The sequence below is a fragment of the Trichechus manatus genome, unplaced genomic scaffold (genome assembly GCF_000243295.1).
Source record: "Trichechus manatus latirostris isolate Lorelei unplaced genomic scaffold, TriManLat1.0 scaffold00009, whole genome shotgun sequence".
Taxonomy (NCBI): Eukaryota; Metazoa; Chordata; class Mammalia; order Sirenia; family Trichechidae; genus Trichechus; species Trichechus manatus.
The window spans coordinates 3,375,804-3,400,700 of record NW_004443945.1 but is presented as its reverse complement, the minus strand read 5'-3'; the positions used below and the strand labels follow the sequence as shown (position 1 = coordinate 3,400,700).

General features: G+C 44.6%; 1 protein-coding gene across 1 annotated transcript; it reads left to right on the top strand.

Annotated features, from left to right (window-relative positions):
- Nucleotides 1-21,316: 21,316 nt before the first annotated feature.
- Nucleotides 21,317-22,940, top strand: LOC101353023 (dermokine). Its single transcript, XM_023725905.1, is given in 5 exon segments — nucleotides 21,317-21,708; nucleotides 21,710-21,754; nucleotides 21,789-21,985; nucleotides 21,988-22,052; nucleotides 22,737-22,940. Coding segments are annotated over 5 exon segments (903 nt in total).
- Nucleotides 22,941-24,897: the final 1,957 nt, after the last annotated feature.

The window sequence follows — 24,897 nt, the reverse complement described above, 5'->3', positions numbered from 1 at the left end:
ACAGGTTATCTATACCTCACTTGATGAGGTAAAGGAAACAGTTAAATTTCCTTAAAGTTCACACACACATACAAGCACAGATATACAATTTCCTCTGATAAATGAATGTTGTTGTTATTGCTGGATGCCGTTGAGTCAGTTTCGACTCATCGTGACCTCATGTGACAGAGTAGAACTGCCCCAGGGGTTTTATAAGCTGTAATCTTTACGGGAGCAGATCGCCAGGCTTTTCTTCTGTGAAGCAGCTTGGTGGGTTCAAACCACCAACCTCTCAGTTTGCAGCTGAGTGCTAGATCATCCTATTTATGAACTCCGTGAGGGCAGGGTATATCTTTCTTGTTTTCTACTTGTAGTGAGTTGAATTGTGTCACTCAAAAAGATATGTCCAAGTCTTAGCCCCTTGTACCTGTGAATGTGATCTTATTTGGAAACAGTGTCTTTGTGGAGGTGACTAAGTTAAGGATCTTGAGATGAAATCATTCTGGATCTGAAATCCCTAAATCTAATGACAGGTGTCCTTGTAAGAGAAAGGAGGAAGAGATCAGAGACACAGGGACTCAAGGAAGAAGGCCATGTGACAGCAGAGGCATGGGTAGGAGTGACGCAGCTACAAGCCAAGGAATGATAAGGGTTGCCAGCAATTACCAGAAGCTAGGAGAGAGTCATGGGTCAGATTCTCCCTCAGTATCTCCAAAAAAACCCCACCTGTCAACACCTTAGTTTCAGATATCTGGCCTCCAAAACTATGAGAGTATAAATTTCTGCTGCTTTAAGCCACCAGATTTGTGGTAATTTATTGTGGCAGCCCTAGGAAACCAATACAAGGTTGCATCTCTAATCCCTAACAATTGATTAAAATGTTGAATAGGAGAGAGCCTTTCTACACAGACCTAGAGACATCCCTTCTCCTTGACATCAACCCACAGATTCTTGGGCTCTGATAATTCAATCTGCTCCCGTCTGACCTAATAGTACTAACATTTACTTCATAATTTTTCATCTTTTGTTAAGGATATACCAAGACACAATGAACAAATCTGTCTTGGAAGAAGTACAGCCAGAATGTTCCTTAGAAGCTAGGATGGCGAGACTTGGTCTCACGTACTTTGAACATGTTATCAGGAGGGATCAGTCCCTGGAGAAGGACATCATGCTTGGTAAAGTAGAGGGTTAGCGAAAAAGAGGAAGACCCTCAACAAGATGGACTGACACAGTGACTGCAACAAGAGGTTCAGACAGCAACGATTGCGAGGATGGCACAGGACCAGGCAGTGTTTCGTTCTGTTGTACCTAGGATCACTATGAGTTGGAACCAACTCAGCAGCACCTAACAACAACAACATACCAAGGATATACCAAGGTATAAGAATATACCAAGGAGTCTGTTAGATGACCTGCTGAACCCAGAGTCTCTGTGCCTATCACTACACCCTCTGATCCTAGCAACCCTGTCTTAGAGGGAGCTGAGGTTGGTCAGGACCTGTGGCTGATTCACCCCCTTGGGCTCCCAGAAATCATTGCTTTCTTTTCTCGGGGGTTCCCAAATCACCCCTTTAATTTTGCTCAGCCCTCTGGCCTGAGGTTTAAATTTCCATCTTCTTCCCTTTCAAAAATGGAAATGACCTTTTAATCCTCTCCAATCTCCCAGCTCCACTCTCATCTTCTTTGTAATTTTTCAAAGGCTCTTGGCAGTGGCTCAGAGTCCAATTTCTCAGTAGCCTAGGGTATAATTAGTCCAGGCCAAAGTACCAAAGCTTATTTCCAGGAGCCAGGCACTTGTTTACAAACTCTTCAACCCATCTTGAACTAGCTAGGAGCTAGTTCCTCCCTGGTAATGCTCACCCACACCACTCTCTCCCAGTCTGCCCCACCTTCCACCAGGCATTCCTTCCCTGCATTCCTCCCTCAGCGCCTCCCAGCAGGCAGGCGTCTTCTTTCTTTGTCTTGCTCTGAACAGAACAAAAAGTTCCTTTTAATTGTCCTCCCTGGCAGGATTATATTATGGTTATTTATTTCCCCCATTGGTTTATTTCCACCACTTGTCTGTCAGTTTGTCACACTGTGGTGGCCTGCGTGTTGCTATGATGCTGGAAGCTATGCCACTGGTATTTCAAATACAAGCAGGGTCACCCATGGTGGACAGGTTTCAGTGAAACTTCCAGACTAAGACAGACTAGGAAGAAGGACCTGGTGATCTACTGCTAAAAAAATTGGCCAGTGAAAACCTTATGAATAGCAGCAGAACAATGTCTGATATAGTGCTGGAAGATGAGCACCCCAGGTTTGAAGGCACTCAAAATATGACTGGGGAAGATATCTGCCGCCTCCGAGTAGAGTTGACCTTAATGACGTGAATGGAGTCAAGCATTCAGGACTTTCATTTGCTGATGTGGCACCGACTCAAAAAGAGAAGAAACAGCTGCAAACATCCATTAATAATCGGAACATGGAATATATGAAGTATGAATCTAGGAAAATGGGAAGTTGTCAAAAATGAAATGGAATGCTTGAAGATATCCTAAGCATTAGCGAGCTGAAATAGACTGGTATTGGCCATTTTGAATTGGACAATCATATGGTTTACTATGCCAGGAATGAAAAATTGAAGAGGAAGGGCATTACATTCATGGTCAAAAAGTACATTTCAAGATCTATCCTGAAGTACAATGCTGTCAGTGATAGGATAATATCCATACGCCTATAAGGAAGACCAGTTAATATGACTACTATTCAAGTTTATGCACCAACCACTAAGGTGAAGAAATTGAAGATTTTTACCAACTTCTGTGGTCTGAAATAGATTAAACATGCAATCAAGATGCATTGATAATTACTGGTGATTGGAATGGGAAAGTTGGAAACAAAGAAGGATCAGTCATTGAAGAATATGGCTTTGGTGATAGAAACGACACTGGAGATTGCATGATAGAATTTTGCAAGACCAGTGACCTATTCACTGGAAATACCTTTTTTCAACAATATAAACAGCAATTGCACATGTGGACCTTACCAGATGGAATACACAGAAATCAAATTGACTACACATATGAAAGAGACAATGGAGAAGCTCAATATCATCAGTCAGAACAAGGCCAGGGGCTGACTGTGGAACAGACTTATCAATTGCTCATATGCAAGTTCAAGTTGAAGCTGAAGAAAATTAAAACAAAATATAACCTTGAATATATCCCATCTGAATTTAGAGATCATCTGTAGAATAGATTTGATGTATTGAACACTAATGACCGAAGACAAGAAGAGTTGTGGGATAACATCATGGACATCATACATGAAGAAAGCAAAAGGTCATTAAAAAGACAGGAAAGAAAGAAAAGGCAAAAATGGATGTCAGAAGAGACTCTGAAACTTGCTCTGGAATGCAGAGTAGCTAAAGTGAATGGAAGAAATGATGAAGTAAAATAGCTGAACAGAAGATTTCAAAGGACAGCTTGAGAAGACATAGTAAAGCATTATAATAAAATTGTGCAAAGACCTGGAGTTATGAAACCAAAAGGGAAAAACGTGCTCGGCATTTCTCAAGAAGAAAGAACTGAAGAAAAAATTCAAGCCTCGAGTTGCAATATTGATGGATTCTGTGGGCAAAATATTGAACGACACAGGAAGCATCAAAAGAAGATGAAAGGAATACACAGTCACTGTACCAAAAAGAATTAGTCGATGTCCAACCATTTTAGTTGGTAGCATATGATTAAGAACCGATGGTACTGAAGGAGGAGTCCAAGCTGCGCTGAAAGCATTGGCTTAAAACAAGGCTCCAGGAATTGAGACGTTTCAACAAACCAGAGGCAGACTATCCAATAGGCAATGTAAGCATTGTGCTTACCTTGCTTACAAGATCATTTCTGATGTGGTGAAATCCATGGGAAATTGTTCACTACAGATTAGTAAGTAAGCATAAGTAAGCTCTTGCTTACCTTGCTTTCTGGGTCATTGCCCCGTCAGGGATTGTAAATTTGAAAAGAGGCTCAGATTCTGTAGGAACCTGATGTGGGGTTGGGACAGAGAAAGATGCCAGCCATACCTAGAAGCAGAATCTTTAATATGAAAAAATGTGAAATTTTTCACTGCAGATGATCTGGTAAGCAAGGTAAGCACCAGGCTTACCTTGTCTATTGAATAATCTGTCCCTGCAACAAATGGATGCAATGCTGGAAGCGCTCACTCGTCTATGCCAAGAAATTTGGAAGACAGTCAACTGACCAACTAACAGGAAGAGGTCCATATCTGTGCCCATTCCAAAGACAGGTGAGCCAACAGAATGTGGAAATTATCAAACAATATCATTAATATCACACACAAGTAAAATTTTGCTGAAGATCATTCAAAAGCGGCTGCAGAAGTATATCGACAGGGAACTGCCAGAAATTCAAGCCGGGTTTAGAAGAGGACGTGGAACCAGGAATATCATTGCTGATGTCAGATGGATCCTGGCTGAAAGCAGAGAATACCAGTAAGATGTTTACCTGTGTTTTGTTGACTATGCAAAGGCATTCGACTGTGTGGATCATAATAAATTATGGATAACATTGTGAAGAATGGGAATTCCAGAACAGTTAATTGTGCTCATGAGGAACCTGACATAGATCAAGAGGCAGCCATTCAAACAGAACAAGGGGATATTGCGTGGTTTAAAGTCAGGACAGGTGGGCATCAGAGTTGCAGCCTTTCACCATACTTATTCAATCTGTATGCTGAGCAAATAATCCCAGAAGCGGGACTGTATGAAGATGAACGGGGCATCAAGATTGGAGGAAAACTCATTAACAACCTGTGTTATGCAGATGACACAACCTTGCTTGCTGAAAGTGAAGAGGGTTTGAAGCACTTACTGATGAAGATCAAAGACCACGGCCTTAGGTATGGGTTACACCTCAACATAAAGAATACAAAAACCCTCACAACTGGACCCATAAGCAACATCAGGATAAACAGCGAAAAGATTGAAGTTGTAGAGGATTTTATTTTACTTGGATCCACAATCAACAAGCACGGGAGCAGCAGTCAAGAAATCAAACGATGCATTGTGTTGGGGGAAATCTCCTGCAAAAGACCTCGTTAAAGTGTTAAAAAAGCAAAGATGTCACTTTTAGGTATAAGATGTGCCTGACCCAAGCCATGGTATTCTCAATTACCTCATATGCATGTGAAAGCTGGACAATGAATAAGGAAGACTGAAGAAGAATTGATGCATTTGAATTATGGTGTTGGTGAAGAATATTAAATATACCATGGACTGCTAGAAGAGCAAACAAATCTAACTTAGAAGAAGTTCAACCAGAATGCTCCTTGGAAGCGAGGATGGCGAGACTTTATCTCATATACTTTGGACGTGTTATTAGGAGGGACCAATTCCTGAGAAGGACATCATGCTTGGTAGAGGGTCAGCAAAAAACAGGAAGACCCTCAATGAGATGGACTAACACAGAGTCTACAACAATGGGCTCAAACATAGCAATAACTGAGGATTGCACAGGACTGGGGATTGTTTTGTTCTGTTGTGCATAGGGTCACTGAGTCAGGACAGACTCGACAGCACCTAACAACATTTCCCCCATTACAAAAAGTAATATAAACTCATTAAAGAAAATATAGAAAACCCAGCTAAGTAGGATGATGAAGTAAGGAAAAACAACTTATTGCTTAATTACCAAAACTCAAGCAGTTAACCTTTCATTTTCTTGTGGAGGCTATTTTAACAGGTTCGCTTTTCTCTAGTTGCCTTATTTTTTTCAATTTTATTTTAAAACTGAACTCTCATTATTATTATTTTTGTATACCCTTCAACAGAACAATTCCACTTCTACAGAATAATTGTGAATGTGCACAAAGATTTAATCCACCAGAACTCCCACCACAAGGGGAGCCTGTTTTCCACCAACACCAGCAGGAACATTTTCAAGTGCAGGGACAAGCAGCTTGTATAAGCACAGAAAAGTCTGAGAGGACATACCCATCATTCTTACAGAATTGTTCTTTGGGGAGGAGAGAGTGGAATTGAAGACAGAGGGGTATACTTTCACTTTTTGCTTTATACATTCAAACACATACATACACACAAACTTAAAGCAAAAAACACAAAAATAATAAAAACAAAACAAACTAAAAAAAAAGCACACACAAGAAAAATAATGTTTATTTTTGCAAAGATTTTTACTTTAGTTTTTTCATTTCTGAAGTTTCCAAATTTTCTATGGAGTGCATACGGTGCTTTTGCAATTTCACAAAACGCAACACATGGAATTTAAAACAGAGGCAGAGGGCAAGCAACAATCTAAGGATACAAGGAGTCCCTGTCATTTTAAGTTTTAGCCCTGAAGGTTTTTGCTGGTCATGGGAAACCCAGGAGTTCTTGCAGGAATTTGTAACGTTTTTTGTGGCTGAAATCTGAGCCTCAGTCTGAGGTGTAGGGAACAAGGGCAGAGCCAGCAGTGCTGGGAGTATCTCCATTACAAACTGCCACCAACCTCCACTTAAAATACCAGTTGTCGTAGAGTTGATTCCAACTCATGGTGACCCCATGTGTGTCAGAGTAGAGCTGTGCTCCATAGTGTTTTCAGTGGCTGATTTTTCAGAAGTAGACTGCCAGGCCTTTCTTTCCAGGTGCTTCTGGGTGGACGCCAACCTCCAGCCTTTGGGTTAGCAGCCATTTGCACCACTCAGGGACTCCACCTTCCACTTGCATGTCCACTAAGGCTCACAAAGCCCTAAAAGCAAGTATCTGTGGTGAATGGCCTGGAATGGAAACTTACTGCTCATGTGCTGATGTGGTGGAGGTGAAGAGAAAGGGAGTCAGTGACGTAGTGGTTCTTGGCCAGACAAGTTTGCAAAAGGACAAACGGTGGAACATTCCATTTTGTGGTCACCAGTCCCCCTGTATACTCCAGAAGGGGCCTATCTGCGGAAAATAACACCTATGGCAGTTAGTTTTAAACTGCTGAATGATCCCTCCCAGCTGGTGATGGAAACTGTGATGGCTAAGAGAAACTGCTCATTAGCTCAAGCAGAGCCCGGGGCACGCGCCCTACCTGCTTTCCCTTAGTTACGCCTCTGTGGCTCCAGGATGGTTCTGACCCTTACGCAGGCCCCAGACCCCTTGGAAATCGAATGAAAATAAGAAAACTCCTCCAGAAAGACTTAACAAAAACGTTTTAGTTCAGGGGGCTTATGTCCTCCCTCTGCTCTGGAAACATGCCTGCACCCTAACCAAGGAGCCCTGGGGGTGCAGTGGTTAAGTGTTTGGCTGCTAACCGAAATGCTGGCAGTTCAAACCCACCAGCCTCTCTGTGGGAGAAACATGTGGCAGTCTGCTTCCCTAAAAATTATAACCTTGGAAACTCTGTGGAGCAGCTCTACTCTGTCCTAGAGGGTTGCTATAAGTTGAAGTCGACTTCAGGGCACACAACAACGACAACAACAACAAGTCAAAACCTTGGCTCTAGCAAATAACATGAAAAGGCCATTTACGGAATTGTTTCAGTCGGGGCTCCTGCTGGTGCAAAGGCTTCCCGTGGAGTAAGAGAGAAAGCCGGAAGGAAGGAGGCTCCAGCTGGCTGCTGACTACCACCTTCCTGTGAGCAGAGGCTGCACGGGCCTGGAGGTGCATCTTGTTTGCATAAACGCACATGCCAATATGACGGGAAGCCCCGGCAGACCCTGCGTCCCCAGAAATGTTTCCTCTTAAATTCAGGTTTACCAGAGAAAAGTAAGATCAGTGGAATTCAGTGTTCACAACGCAGATGAAACTAGCCTATAGGATAAGAAAGTGGAATTGTGAACATGTACAAGCAAGCACCGGGGTTTTTAGGCAGCCAAGGTTAGGGACGCTTCTAGGTGGCAGTGGTATGTCAGGCTTGGGGAGTACCTGGGACTCATTCTTCTATTCTTTGAATACCAGACAGTTAAGTAGTGGAGAATAAAAACTTCTTCCTGTACATTGGATTATGGGGGAAAAAAAATCTACAAGAATGTTCATTACAGGGCTATTTATATTAGTGAAAAAATCACTCCCAAGTGGGAGACTGCCTACATAGATGACGGTGTGTTGTTTGAAAGACTATGAGGCAGTTGTATTCATTTCCCAGGACTGTCGTAACAAAATACAAACTAGGTGGTTTAAGACAACAGGAAATTATTTTCACAGTTCTGGAGGCTAGACGTCTGAAATCAAGGTGTCAACAGGGCCGGGCTGTCTCTCCAGGCTCTGGGGGGGATCCTTCCTTGCCTCTTCTAGCTTCTGATGGTTCCAGGTGTTCCTTGGCTTGTGGCAGCATTGTTTCAATCTCTGCCTCCGTCTTCACATGGCTATCTTCCTTCTTTGTCTGTCTTCACATGGCGTTCTCCTCTCTGTGTGTCTTTTGTCCTCTTTTCATAAGGACACCACTCATACTGGATTAGAGCCCAACGAATCCAGTAGGACCTTATGTTAACTGATTATACCTGCCAAGATGCTATCTCCAAATAAGGTCACATTCACAGTCCCATAGGTTAGGACTTGAACATATCTTTTAGGGGGACACAATTCAACCCATAACTGGCAGCAATCTAATATGAGGATATAGAAAACGATGGTGCAAATACCATGTGGAAAGAAGCGCGCCCCCACCTTCATCCTTCTTCCCTCCCACAGTCTCAAGATGTGGAGTCATTTTTTCTTTGAACTTTTCAAAGTTATCCTTAAGTCTGGGATACAGGTGGCCATGCCCAGCCTCTCCTTCCCTGGCACTTATAGAAGATATGCAATGACTTGGTTGCTGTCTCCCAAGTTTTCATTCTGCATAGGTTCAAACCCCAGCTGGGCTGCCTGTGAGGCACAAGATCCTTTAACCTCTGATTCTCGTTCCTCCTGTGTTAAAACAGAGATAATAATAGCAAATGAAAAATAGTTACTGTGGAATCATTCCAACTCATGGCGACCCCATGTGTGCAGGGTAGAACTGCTCCATAGGGTTTTCAACGCTGTGACCTTTTAGAAGTAGGCCACCGGACCTCTCTTCCAAGACACCTCTGGGTGGGTTCAAGCCACCAACTTTGTGGTTAGTAGTCAAGCACTTAACTGCTTGACCCAACCAGGGACTCATACCAGCAAGTAGCTTTCTTTTTACTTTTTTTTTTTTTTGCCAAGTAGCCTTTTTTAAAGTCCTGAACCCAGCTCAGGCAAACCCTTTCTGAAAGACCTCGGGCAAGGTGCTTCAGCCCTCTGTGTTTCAACTTTCTCATTTATAAAATGGGGGTAACAAAAATACAGCTGTGAGGATTAAACGCATTAATATATCTAGAGTGGTTAGGGCTAGGCTGCAGTAGGGTAGTCACAAGTCACGTGTAGCTACTGAACGCTTGAAATGGGCTCCTCCAAATATATGGATTTTAAGACTTACTAGCAAAGGAAAAGTATAATATCTTACTAATCATTTCTTATATTGATTCTACATTGAAAATGATAATATTTGGCATCTGCTGGGTTAAATAGAGTGTATTATTACCATTAATTTTGCTTTTTTTAAAAACTTTTTGCATGTGGCTACTAGAAAATTTAAAATTGCATAGATGGCTCACATTGTTTTTATTGGCTATCACTGGCTTAGAACAACGCTGGGCATGTCACGTAGCAAGTCTGAGTAACTGTCAGCCATTATCAGTGCCTGGCACATGGTAAATGCTTATCTAACGGCAGTTTTTATTCCGAAGACTTCTTCCCATTTTCCTGTCTGGCCTCTGCTTTGGAGAGCCATGCCTGGGAGGCACTGTCTGTTTCCCCACCTGGATTATCATGTTCACTCACGTTTTATCTCCCCTACCCCAAGACCCGCCCTCCAAGGACACCCCCACAGTCCTGGGGTTTTCATGTAGATGTCCACCCCTCCCCACCCCCACTGTGTTCCACACTGAGTCCCTCTCACCCCACCTTGGTGATCACTCTCAGAGTTTCTACTCAGGCCCTGCCTTTCTGAGGTTTGGTCTGTGATGCTCAGGGACGTGGGACGTTGCCCAAAGGGGCTGAGGGCAGGTGGCTGAGAGACTGCCCAAGGCTGCCTTCACTCAGACAAATCCACCCCGGCTTGTCTCCCCTCAGCCTGGCAGCTGGTGGAGAGGAGATCCCTGTCTCAGCTGTGGACCTGGAGTAATCAAGTTCTCCGGAGACCAATGATAAACCAGATGGCAAGCTTTCAAGGCAATTAGCAGGGTGAGGACAGTTTTTGTTTAGGAAAATATCTTGATCAGCCTCTTTGGTTGAGGAAGCGGAGGTGCCAAGGATATGGTCTGAAGGGAGATGACTGAACAAATGAGGAGCTCATCAGCTTTACAGAGAATGCTAACAGGAACTTGGGGTGAGGGACCTGCATAAGAGAGGAGGAGGAGATAGGAGAGAAGACCAGAGAAATGAAGGGGGCAGAGCAAAATGGCAGGGACCAGAGCCCACGGAGGTGTGTGTCCATGAGAAATCCCCAGTGGCAGGGGAAATTTTAAGGACAGGATCGGTCCTATTCCACTTTAAATTGTTTGTGTTCCTGCTGTGCACTCCCCTTTATTGCCCTAAGCCTTCAGCAAAATCTCTGTCTCATGTAAGGAGAAATCCTGGAGAAGGCACTGAGCCCAAGTCTAGGTGGACACAGAGCAGAGGGGAGAGAGAGGACAGGGTCATGAGCGGTAGGGGCTGGGGTGATCAGCAGTGTAGGGAACAAGTCCTGGGAACCCTGGAAACAGTGAGGAGGATGTGGGGCTCCCACGGTGAGATGGGGGTTGGAGGAGATCTTATTTCAGTCTCCAAGGCCAAGGTGACCCCAGCCGGCACAGGGGTCACTGCCTGGGCAGTTGTCTTGCTTGGACAGTTTGTCCCTGACTGCCTCACCTCATGGGCAGACTAAGGCAATGGCCAGGCCAGAGGGTGAGGCCTGGCAGGCCTGAGTCACCGCAGGGGCGGGGCGGGCTGCACACATGGGGCTCTGGCTGGCGGGGTGAGTGGGGAAGCGTTGCCAACTCCCATCCCAGGGCCTGCCCACTGTTCCACCCTGGGTACACACTGCCACCTTCCGGCTCTTTGTCGACTCACTGTCCCCTCCCCCACAAAGACAGGCTTTCTCCTGACGAAGCAACGATAGATTTTATGAGCTTTCCGTTTACAGTTACCTGCTTACACTCCTATCTTCCTGGGGTCCTACCCAGGTCACCTGTATGAGAGGCTTTGTGGTCCCAACCTTTTTACCAACCATCTTTTTGTCTCCTCCCACAGACAGTTTACCATGACTGTCGCTAGTATAACTCGCCAAAGACATCTTTGTTTGCCTTAATGTTCATCTGGTTGGGTATGGGACCTCACTTGGACCCAGTGCTACTATCACCAGTGTAAGTATATCCGAGGCCACAACCGCTATTTCCGGTCATTCCACTGTATTTCTTTTACCGGGAATCCTGGGGCACCTCATCTCTATTGTTCTCCCTCTTAATCAGGCTTGCTGGGATTCCCATAACCAGTTTCTCGGATTTATCAAGGTGTTTTTCTGCCTCCCTTTCTACTACAGTTGAACTGGCTCGCTCTCTCTCAGGTTACCTGGACCGTGGGCAAATACTTTCCTGCCTGGCCCCAGGGTATCAGTCTGGCCTGGCCAAGAGCCCTCTGCTTTGGTATCTCAAACTCCGACCTGAAACACAAATCTCCTCCATGTGCAGTCCCCACCGGGAGCCCCAGCCCTTCCCATTCCCAAGGCCGTTGGAGAGTTAACTCGGCAGCTGGTTTGGGCTGTCACGTTAATTGGTTTCTTGCCTTCGACTCCAGTGTGCTGCAAACATGGTGGACACACATTCCATCCAAGACAGCAGAAAGTCACAGCCCTTTGACCATGCTGGCCCTACCCAAGCTGTATAGGAAGCCACCACTTGTCCCCACCCTGCCTGCATCTTCCCTTGCTTGTTATGTTGTTAGCTGCCCTTGAGTCGAGTCGCCCCCTGACTCATGGTGGCCCCACCATGCACAACAAAACCAAACATGGCCCAGTCCTGTGCCATCCCCGTGATTGGCTGCGGGTCAGTCCATTGGTTTTCAATGGCTGATTTTTGGAAGGGGATTGCCAGGCCTTTTTTCCTAGTCCATTTTAGTCTGGTAGCTCCACTGAAACCTTAGTCTGGTAGCATCATAGCCTCCACTGACAGATGGGTGATAGCTGTGCATGAGGTACATTGGCCAGGTATCAAACCTGGGTTTCCCGCATGGAAGGTGAGAATTCTACCACTGAACCACAAAAGCTCCATCTTCCCTGGCTTAGAGAATTTCTTTAGCACTCCTTGTTCTCTTTCCAGAAAGTTCCTCTCCATAGAGACCTACTCACTATGTGGCTCCAGCAATACAGTTCCTCCTTTCTTTTCCCCTGTGTCACACGCTTCCTGCTGGAGTATGGGCTGCCTCAGAGGTTCCCAAGGAGATCTGTCTTTAGGAGGCCAAGCATTCCGAAGCCTGAGAGCAAACAAGTCATCTGGCCAGTGCTACCCTGGTTAGACCCCAGCAGCATGCTCAGAAGGCTCACCTCACTTTACATGCCAAATGTGGCTGTCAAGATATTCTGGAAACAAGGCTGCTCACTCCTGGGGTCCTTGCGGGTTGCTAAGGGCATCTTGGTGTTGTCTCTCTCCCATGTGTTTTGACCCTGGACCTCCGAAGCTTTCTGGAGCCATGAAGTCCAGCAGTGTAGATATGGATTAGCCCCTTTATTCCCAAAGTCCTTTGTGGGGTAAATATGAGTAATGGAGGGAGGCTTATCAGAGGGAGCCTCTGTGGGAAATGGCAGAAATGGGAAATGTTGGAAACCCTTCTGTGTCACTGGAACTCTGTCCTCCTATCAGACCTAAAAGGACCAGGTCCTGGTAACACAACCTCCACCCTCCACTTCGGACTCTCTTTTTGGAATTGCATACAACCCATTCTCTGCACATAGCCATTATTTGCTTTTCACACTTAGCTTATGTCTCGGCCTCACTTAAAAGCCTTCAATGGCTTCCCATGGATCCTGAAATAAGACCATCCATACTACAGTCTTCAAGGCCCAGTACGGTCTGGCTCCTGCCCATTCCTCTGATCTCACTGCCTACCCCTCTCCCCGGGCTCACCACACTCCAGGGACATTGGTTTTCTCTGGGTTCTAGCATTCCATGCCTGTTTCTGTGCAAGTTACGGAATCACCTTGCAGAAAAAAATTTGGCCTTTGTTCTCAGTTCTTTTGAGTCAGACAAACACCTGAGGCTAGTGAATGGGGGCTGACCAGACCAAGAGGGAAGACCTGGGGGCCCAGTGCTAAGCCTCATGAAGCATGATGTAATCTTTCATGGCCGCTTGGGGACGCCAATAAGAGCTCTGAGCACTGAGGCTCAGATGAGCTTCCTGGTTGGGGACCATGCACAAGAGAGGGTACTGTCTCTCTTTGGGATATGGAAGCTTTGTACTGTGACCCCTCCCAGACCTCACCCTATGTGTCTCTTCATTTGTATCCTTTTTGATGGTAATAAAACTGTAGCCATAAGTGTGGTGTGCTCTCTGTGAATTCTGTGAGTTGTTCCAGTGAATTAACAAACCCACAGGAGCTATGAGAGCCAGGAGGGGTTGTTGTCTGCTGTCTGGCAGTCTGAAAGAAGGAGTCCTTCTAATGTGTGAGCTCTGACCCAGCTCTGGGTGGCTAGGGCTGAGAGACAGAGCGTGCTGCCTGAACAGCTGGTGATGAGGATGGAGAAGTGGGAAGGTGAAAACGTGATCCATTTCCACACTTTGGGAATTGGAGTCATGCTGATCCTTACCATGAAGTTAGCAATGAAGGTGGGGCTTGCCCACCATGCCCCTTGTTTAGTGCATTCTGCCTCAGGATCTTTGCACTTGCTGTTCCTTCTGCTCAGAATGCTCGTTCCACACATCTCTCCATGACTGGCTCCTTCTTTCCATTTGATTCTCAGCTCAAATGTCAGGTGATAAGGCCTTTTATGACCTCCCAGTCTAGATCCCTTACCCTTTCTTTTGTGCTGTATCCTATTATCCTATTTTATTTTCTTCTCTGCATATATTTCTTTCTGAAGCTAAAGCTCTAGGGCCCCGCACTTGCATAGGCCTCTTTCAAGGATCAGTACCTAATTTCATATTCTTTTCTTAAAAAGGATTCTCCAATCTAGTTATGTAAACTTTAGGCCCCACAGAATATAAATCCATTTGTACCTGGAGCAAAAGACCAGGCTGCATTTGGTACACCCTGTGCCTGCTTCTGGCTGGAAGACAAACAGCATTCTGCCTGCCAGGCCATTTCGACAGGCCCTTGGCCTCCCCATTTCTGCAGGTCTGGGTGCCAAGAGACAGCTTTGTCCTGGAATCTTGGTAACCGTCTGGTTCATTGTGCCCTGGATTTGGGACAGGGTCATGGGGGAGAGGGGGGCATTGGTGTCCAAACTCTAAGAGCTGCTCTTTGTGCTTCTTCCTTCTGCGTACCCCCTACCTTGACTTCTCCAAATAAACACAAACATTCTCATCCAGCAGCCATACTACTCTAAAGGGAAAGAGACTGAAAAACTCCAAGACTTCTAGAATCATTCATCTCTTCCCTTTCTAGGCTCTTCTGCAAAGCTAATCCTAATGTCTGTCACCTATCTCACTTCTTACCAGCCTGGGCAAATATTCAGCACACTGGTCTGAACTCCTCCACCGCCTTGCCCTTTGCAGACCCAGCTAATTGATCACAGATCTCTCTCTAGGTGGGCTCCCATATAACCACTATGAATAGATCAGAGAGGAAACCTATTAGCCTCCCAATGAGATTCTGGTCTAAATTATTGAAGAAGCAAACCTAGTTCAAGGGAAAGGGCCAATGCTTGCAATGGATTCCCACATCTAGGCTGAGTACAGGGAGGCTGGTTGCAAGGATGTATTTTCTATTTGATCAAGTAAGGGGAGGTGCCAGGAGACCTTTGCATTTCCTGTAGCACCATGGAAAGATCACTGCCCTGGGACTGGAAGTTCTGCTCTGTTCTGGGCAAAAGGACTCACTTCTTGATTCTGCACATTGAGTTACTGGGCTCCTTGAAAGGATGTTAGGCAAGTGAGAATGATAAGGCACTACTCATAAGTAAGGAAAGACAGAAACCCGGAGATGCCTCATGTGGTGCTTATGGGGTGCCATGGTAAGCTGTCCCTAGGACCTAGAGTGTCACCCCCTAGTGGCAAAAGGAGGAAAAAACGAGACACAATGAGGGAGCTTAGAGGCCGCAGACCTAACTGGCACCCATGAGGAAGTCTAAATATATGGCTTCAGGGACAATCATACTTAACAGGGTTGTCCCACTACAAATGTATTATCTCCTTCTTTACCTGGCACCCTGCTTCTCTTAGCAACCTGCTTCTATTGTTCTTCAAAACTGGTTGTTACAAACCTCTACCACTCTCCTAAGTCCCCCAACTATTCATCCCCTTCACTTGCTGCCCCCTGCTTATCAGGAATAGGTCACCAGGCAGGGGCCATCGCAGGTCCCTCCCTGCCCTTCTCACCTCCTCCCAGAGAAGAGATGAGTGTTCTCTGGTCTGGAGCTTCCATCCCCTTATCCTGCGGTCTCAGCCACCTCTTGCCATCACAGTCCTCTCTCACTAGTATTTTCTACCTCACCTCTGTCAGCTCCTTTTCCTTGGCATATAGATTTGCTAAGGACACCTCCAGCTTAAAATAACTAAAACCCAAACCCCAAAAGTCCTCCTTCCATCTAGCATCTCCCTCCAGCTTTTTCTTCTTGGAAGACAAGTCAACACGGGGTCACTCCACTTTGTCACTCGCAGCCTTTCCTCAATCCACCGCTCTCCGGCTCCTGCTTTCTGTGCCCCAGCCTCCTAACTCCAGCCAAGGTCACTCCTGATGGCATCTTGATTGCTAAATCCAGAGGGACTCCTTCAGTGCCCATTTACTTGTCTACTTTGTCTTTCTCACTGTGAAGCATCCCCTGGAAGCCTCTCTCCTGGGACATCTCGTGCTTTCTGTGACAGCATCTTCTGGGTCTCCTCTTCCTCAGGGACCCCTAGGTGTTGGTGCCCCCCAGGGTCTTGTCAGTGATCTCCCTTCCCCTCTCCCTTCCTCTCTCCTCACAGCACACTCTCTCCTTGGGCAATTTCTTCAGACCCGTGGCTTCCACTATTGTCTCTATGCTGGGAGCATTTTGTAGTACGCAACATGTTAAAGAATGCAAAATAATCGTGTATGAACTGAAGGTACCATGTGAAGGAAGACAGTGAAAAGAGGAAGAAAAATTACAGATGAAGTGTTTGGTTTCCACAGACAGACATGGGGCTGAATTTTGGATCCTTCCCATACGACTACGGGCAAGTTAGCACACCTCCAAAGTCCTGGGTTCTCATCTACAGAACTGGGATAAGAATAGTAGTTACTTCATTGAGTTGTTATGAGGAGTAAGTGGGATAATTCCGGAGAAAGCACACAATGCATGTAGTGTTAACGTTATTACTATTTCTGTTATTATTAGCAGAGATAGAAAAGCAATAGAGAGAAATGGGGTTAAACTGAGAAATGGTAGTTTGGATCTAGATTTTTAAACACCTGAGGGAAATGGACTGGTGAGTGGATTTGTCAAAGGCGCTTCTAATCCAAGAATGCAGCTGTCATGGGGCTGAGAGTCAGTGGGCAGTCCCTTCCCAAGGCTGCTGCTCTCCTTCCAGCCATGTGGACGACCTTGGGAGCACCTGACTGGGTGTATTCAGTGAATGGCTGGCCGGGTGCCCTGCGTGCAGGTCCCAGGACGTTCCCAAGATAGTCTGTCCTTAAGTGGAGGAGGTGCTGGTGGATTGCAATGTTAAACAACCTGGAGCTGGGGAAGGAAAAGGTCACCTTCTGGGACTGTGTGCTGGGGGAAGGGACACGGTTACCAGGCAAACGAGCCTTGGTCCTTGAGATGTACACTGAACCTGCCCTTAGTCCTTGCCCAGTTGTTGGGTCCTGAACTAAAAAATGGATACTATTTGCCCATGATTAAGGCTCCAAAACAGAACCCATGGACTAGTTCAGTGGTGGTCAGAGCCAGCTTACATAGGCTCATGAAAGCCAGTTATTAAATTTTCAGGAATTTTGCAAGCTGGTTGTTAAACATAGCCATTATTAAAAATTAAGTTATATAAACTTACAATTAAATAAATTATATTAAATAAATAATATTAAATTTGACTTAGATAAATAAAATTTGTATAAATTATATTATATTAAATAAATATAAATGTTAAATAAATTATATTAGAATTATAAAATATATAATTATATCATAATAAACTATATTATAATTTATATTAAAAAACCCATTGCCACTGAGTTGATTCTGATTCATAGCGAACCTATAGGACAGAATGGAACTGTTCCATAGGGTTTTCAAGACTGTAAATCTTTATGGAAGCAGACTTCTCCTGAGGAGCAGCTGATGGGTTCGAACCGCTGACCTTTCAGTTAGCAGCTGAGCACTTAAGCACTGAGCCACCAGGGCTCCTATAATATATAAATAAATTATATTGTATATAAAATTATATTAAAAGCCTCAAGACTCATCAGTTCCTAATTATTTTACTACATTTTATTAGTATCTATGCTCCTGAGCATTTTTATGTCTATTGGATCTGTATGGTGGAAAATACTATGTAGTGGAAATACTATACAACTCTATTCAATGATGCCATGTTGGTAGCTTGAAATTGGCCATGCTGGAAGTATTTACACCAGTGAAATCAGCAAATGCTACAAATCAACCCCTTTCCCCACAGAGCTGGTTGTTAAACGCTTACCAGCACCTCCCTGGACAAACTGATTTCAGGAAGTCTGTCTTTAGCCATTTTGCTTGATTTTCAGTATCCTTCACCTACCCCACTTGAACAAGGCCCAAGTTCTACCCCAGCCTTTTGGTCTCACCACAGCAGTATCCAAGAGAGCTGCCTTACACAAGTCCAAATCTTACCGCTCCTGCATCCCACCAAGGGTGAGGATAATGGTGGTGTAAAAATGGCATGGAGGCCACATTTGATTTCCTTTAACTTCAGGAGGGGGAGAGAGAATCATTATCAGCATCAACAGTCCAAGGCTGATTCCTAGGAGGGGGAGGTCAGATATGCCTTCTGTCTCCAACTTTTTTACCAATCCTGACATCAACCATCCCTCCCACAGCACTCTCTACTTCTCTGCTGGGTTCAGTAATTTGTTGCAGTGGAAACACAGAACTCACAGTTCTCTTGATTATGGGGTTTATTAGGGAAGTAGCAGGTTACAATTCTGGATCAGAAACGATTCAAGATACAATTCTTCGAACATAACAGCCTCTTCTCAGCTGTGCCAACAGGTAGGCCTCTCTCTCCAGCCCTTGATGCCTTGGCTCAGCCTCTGCTCTGCTCTGGCAAGTGTTACAAATCTCTTTAGCTCCTCTAATAAGTGCCTGGGGGCACCCCACTCCACTAGTAAGCCTCGGCCCACAGGTGCTCAGCTTTCTCACTCCATGGGTCAGCACACCCACTGTAGCTGCCTCGCTCCATGGGCCACGAAACCCACTGTGCCGTCTTGCACCCGTCTCCTGGTTTTGCTACTGCTGGTTTTCTGCCACACTTGCTGCCGCTTCTTGCCATTTTGCACTGTCTCCAGCGTTACAGCTGTGTGTCTCCTGGGTCTAGGAGGTTCTCAGTGCAGAGATCCTGGGTCCAAAGGGCGTTCTCCGCCCCTAGCTCTTCTTCTTGGTGGTAGTGGGTCCCCTCTATCTGCTTGATTCTCTCTCCTTTTATCACTTGTAAGATAAAAGGTGTGACTCAAGTAAGGCATGACTTGAATAAGGGTGGTAACTGTGGCGACTGGGGTAAGGGTGGTGACTCAAGACATATCTCACTCTAATCCTGCCTCATTAACATAACCGAAAACTCACTCCCAAACGAGACCACAACCACAGGCATAGAGGCTAGGATTTATAACACATCACAAAATGGAGACTAATTACATCAGATCACAAAATGGAGGATGACTACATCATTACATAACTGCCAAATTACATCATAACTGTCAAATCACTGAAAATCATGGCTCAGTCAACTTGACACATAACCTTAACCGTCACAGGTTCTATACATCTTATTTGCATAGTTCCACCAAATCATTGTGTGGGAGTCACAAAGACTATGGCTAGAAAGATCATGTTAAGTAATTTGCTGCACCGCAGGTGGCCATTATCGATCACTTATCACTTGCTTTGTCCTTACTCCAATAAGTACTCATTTAACCTTCAGGACATCACCATGAGGTTGGTACTAAATTATTACTGTACCCATTTTCTAGATGATAAGGTAAGGCACAGAGAAGTTAAGCAACTCTCCTCTCAAAGTAACCACCTAAGATAAAGTTAGAGTCCTCTCTTAACCACTAGCTTTACTTACTGATAAAGAATAATCTGGTAATCTGATAAGAGGATTTGATTAAGTGGTTCAATTGCCAACCCTGACTTTAGTTTTCAGCTACCACAGGGCATTCATTTTGATGTAATTTATTGTTCTTAGTCACATACAATAAGACCATGAACTCACAAAATGTGCCCTATCCTAGGTCTTTAGGAGATTTTAACGTATAAATAAGATTGTTCTAGAGTTAACAATCCACTGTTTCAGTTGATGTAAAGCTTCTAAATCAATTATTAACTTTGAATTGAGATTCAACTATGTACCCAGCTCAGTTCAGGATCAAGGCCCTTCCCATTTACATAACTTGCTGAAGGTGACACAGCTTGTGAGAGATAAAGCCAGAACATTAACCAGGCTTGTCTGATTCTACAGCTCCTGCTCTAGGGGATGGACTGTGATTGAAAAACGTCTTGTAGAATAATATTTAACAGCAGAGAAAAATGTCCACAAATTTCTAAGTTAAAAAATGAAGTTTACAAAGTAATGTTATTTTATCAATTCTTGGATACACATTGTTTTTCACATTTTAACACACCTGAAATCAGGGTGCATCAAAGAATCAATGTGAGGGAACTGAGACTTCACCAAAGAGGACATCGAAGCAACCAACAAACATATGAAAAGATGTTCACAATTGTTAGCCATCAGAGAGATGCAAATCAAAATTTCAGTGAGATACCATCTTACCCCCAGCTAAAATGGCACTGATAAAAAAACCCAAAAAAGATAACAACAAATGTTGGCAAGGATGTGGGGAGATTGGAACCCTTATTCATTGCCTGTGGACTGTAAAATGGTATAACCACTATGGAAAACGGTATGGCGCTTTCTCAAAAAACTAGAAATAGAAATACTTTATGATCAAGCGATCACACTCCTAGATATATATCCTAGAGATCTCCTAACATGGACGGCATGCATACCTATGTCATTGCAGTTTTATTCACAATAGCAAAAAAAAGAAGAAACAACCTAAGTAAGTGTCCATCAAGTGATGAAAGAATAAGCAAAATGAGGTACAATGGAATACTATGAAACCATAAAGAACAATGATGAGTCAGTGACACATTATAACATGGATGGACCTGGAGGACATAATGCTGAGTGAAATAAGTCAATCACATAAGGACAAATATTGTGTGATTCCACTTCTATACAAAGACAAGAATATATATGTATATATTTGTATATGTATATATGTACACAAACCAATGTTCATTGGTGGAAAGCAGGGATGGGTGATGGGAAAAAGTAACATCGAATGTAAGGTAATGAGCACAGCTTGACCAAAGTAAATGATACCACTAAGAAGTGCTAGAAAAAAGAAAAAAGAAAAAAATCAATGTTAGAGATTCTAGTCTGACATACATGGATGGGGTCACCATGAATCAGAATTGACTCCGTAGCAACTGGTTACATAGAAGGAAAACCTCTATTTTTGTTCTGTATCATAAACCTATCCCAGATTTGATTGCAAATTAAAAGACATCCTTCTCTATTCTTCCCACAGTGAAATCCAACTAGACCTTTAAAAATTCTCAAAAATACAATATTATTAAGGATATAGCTAAGTGGACATGTACATATTATTTACGAAGTATAAGCTGATGTATCTCTTATGGAAAGTAACAATGAAATTTTTAAATTTGTAAATAAAAAAAAAAATCAATGTGAGGGAAGCCAGAGGAATCTGGGAAAGGAGGGAGAGGGTTGCAGACCCAGAGAGAGGGAGGAACAAGAGGTTAGAAGGAAGAAGAGAATGGAGGTGGGCACACAGAGGCAAAGGAGAAGAAAGGGCAGAAAGAAGTAAACTTAGGTGGGGAGAAGGGGGAGACGCTCAGGAAAGTGAGAAGGAACAAGGCAGAAATGAAGTTACAGGGGTCCCTGGCCTGCCTCCTGCTGGCCCTGTGCCTGGGCAACAAGGAGGCTGGCCTACTGGTGAGAGGTGGGGAGAGTGCTGGAGCGAACGCTGGGGAGATTATTGGACATGGGATGGGAGATGCCATTAGCCATGGAGTTGGGGAGGCCATTGGCTGAGGGGTTGGAGAGGTGGCCAGCTCTGGAGTCAGGGAGGCTATGAGCCCTGGGATGGGAGATGCCACTGGCCACGAGGTCGGGGAGGCCATCAACCTCAGGGTCAGGGAAGCAGCCTATGCTCTTGAAAACAGTGGGAGTGAGGTTGGCAAACAGGCTGAGGATATCATCTGACATGGAATAGATGCTGCCCACGGCTACTGGCAGGTGTGCCCGGCAGCAGTGACAGCCTCCATCTGGAGCTCCTGGCATCTCTGGCTCTCAGGGCAGCCTCAGAGGCCATAGCCAGGGCAATCCTGGAGATCCAGGGACTCCCTGGGCCATGGATACCCCAGCAGCTCAGTGGCGGCTTTGGAATCAACTCTCAGGGAGGCTCCTGGGGTCAAGGAGGCAATGGAGGGTCATTCAACTTTGGAACCTATGGCCCGGGCTAGTGATGACTCAGTGAGAGAGGCAGCATCGGCAACCAGAATGTTAAGTGCATCAACCCCTCACCGTCTGGCTTGGGGGAAGTACTAGCTCACAGTGGAGCCGCAGTGGTGGCAACAGTGGCAGCAGCAACTCAGGGGCCAGCTGGGACTGACCCTAGACAGTAGTAGAAATTTTGATCAAGGCAGCTACTTAGGCTCCCAGGATCCAACACCAGCTCTTCCTCAAGCAGCAGCAGTGGAAGTGGTGGTGGAAATAAACCCGAGTGCGACAACCCCGGGAACAAAGTTTGCGTGTCTGGAAGATTTCGGGGTTAGGATTCAGAGGACAGGAATGGAAGAGCCTGCATAGGCCCGGCTCACTATTGTTTACTCCCCCATTGCTAACCGCCACATTGTCTCTTGATCTTTTTTTCTCCAGTCTCTACAAAAATGTTTAAGATTAACTGATGTTCCTCCCTGGAGGGTAGAAAACAAGTGATAATGATCTAAGGATGAAAAACCAAACAAAGCACCCATCTTGTGACAAGAAAAAGCAGGATGTCGCCAGATAATCCCCAAAGATGTCACCAGATAACCTCTAAGAATACCAGTGGAAGGTTAACTCATCTAAGACATCCTAACTACCACAGAAGATCCATAACCCTGTCCCTATAAAAGACTCCAGCCGACCTCCAGTGGGGGAGACGGGTTTTTTGGAGGAATCTATTCGCCTCTGTCTCCTATATATCGATGTATAATAAACATCTTGCTGCTCACCTCACCCCTGTCTCAGAATTGGCTATTGTGGCAGGCGGCTCCAATCTGCGTTATTGCAGTAACAGGAAGGCCTCAGCAACTCTGAAGTCAGGAAAGTAAGCCAAGAGGGCAGTTGCGTCTTTGGGAGCTCCCAAGGCAATTATCAGAAGTCTCAGAGGTCTCCTGGGCTCTTCAACTTTGACACTTCCTGGAAGAATTTTAAATCCAAGCTGGGTTTCATTATCTGGAATGCCATAAACAAGGATCAGAGGAACTTTCACATCCTGTGACCTTTAGGCAAGGAGCTACCAGACGGGTGGAAACCCTGCCCCCACCCCCTTCCCAATACATCACTATCTCACCACCAATCTCAAAGGTTAAGAGCTTGGATGCTAACTGAAAGGTCAGCAGTTCAAACCCACCAGCTGCTCTGTAGGAGAAAGACCTGGTGATCTGCTCCCGTAAAGATTACAGCATTGGCAACCCTCTGCGGTTCTGCCCTGTCCTATAGGGTTGCTATGAGTCTGAATTGTCAATGGCACACAACGACAATAACAACAGTGTCAACTCTTGCCCTTTAAGTAAACCTTAGCTGTCCTACCAAAAAAAAAAAGAGGCAATGTGAAAGGTAAAACAACAAAGCTTCTAAAAGATGGAAACACCTTCATGATCTTGGGGTAGGAAAAGATTTGTTAAACGGAACACAAGGAACACTAACCGTAAAAGGTCAATCAATCGGCCTACATTAAAGTTAAAAGCTTTTTGTGCATCAAAAGACATGCTAACAGAAGGAAAATGCAAGCTACAGAGATGGAGAAGATATTTACAATACATATATCCAAAAAGGGGACTCAGCAGAATGTGTAATAAACTCTTACAAACCACGAACAAACAGGCAGATAATCCAATGGAAAAATAGGCAAAAGATTTGGACACTTCACAGAAGAGCGTGTCCAAATGGCCAATAAGCATATGAAAAGGAGCTTAATCCCATTAGTCTTCAGGGAAATGAAATTTAAAACCATAATAAGCTGCCACTATATACCCATCAGAAAGGCTAACATTAAAAAGAATGGTGTTATGAATTGAATTGTGGATTGAATGGATTGAATTGAATGGTGTTAAGGATTGTAAAGATATGTTGAAGTCCTAACTCCTGTACCTATGAATGTGACCTTGTTTGGAAGTAGGGTCTTTGTGATGTTATCAGTTAAATTAAGACTGGAGTTACCTCCCTCGAGTTGATTCCAACTCATACGACCCTATAAGACAGAGTCGAACTGCCCTGTAGAGTTTCCAAGGAGCAGCTGGTGGATTCAAACTGCCGACCTTTCGGTTAGCAGTTGTAGCTCTTAACCACTGTGCCACCAGGGCTCCCAATCTGAGTAGCATCTCATAAAAGAGAAGGGACACAGAGACAAAGAGAAAGTACCGCTAGTAAAGATGCATCTACAAACCAAAGAACGCCTGGGGCTATCAGAAGCTGGAAGAGACAGGAGAGGATCTTCCCCTGGAGCCTTGGGAGAGAGCATGACCTTGCTGACACCCTAAATTTGGACTGCTGGCCTCCAGAACTGTGAGACAATAAATTTCTCATGTTTTAAGCCACCAGTTTGTGGTTCTTTGTTAGAGCAGCCCTAGAAAATTCATACAAATGGCAATGCCAAGGGCTGGTGAGGGTGTAGAGAAACTGAAACACTCATACATTGCTGGTAGAGTAGAAATTAGACAATCACTTTGAAAAATTGTTCGACAGTTTCTGTGAAAGCTGAACATGTACACATGTACCCTGAGTCAGTGATTCGCTCTTGAGTATTTACCCAACAGAGTTTTGCATATATGTGTAGCAAAAGACAAGTGCAAGAATGTTCATAGAAGTATCATAAGTAATAGTCAAAAAATGGAAACAACCCAAATGTCTATCAACAGTAGAATGGATACGTAAATTGTGGCATATTCATAAAATAGAATTTTATCCAGCAACAGAATTAACAAATTGCAGCTACATGCAACAACATGGATGAATCTCCAAAAGGCAATATTGCTCAAAAGATGCCAGACACAGCAGTACATACTCTGTGATTCTGGTTACATAAAAACAAACTCAGGCAAAACCAATCTACTCTGATAGAAGTTAGGGTGTCAGTTACCTTTGGGGAAGTTGTGAGGGTAGTGCCTGGGAGGGGGCTTATATTTCCTAATCTAGGTAGTGATTGGGGCAAACATTCATAAGCTGTACACTAATGG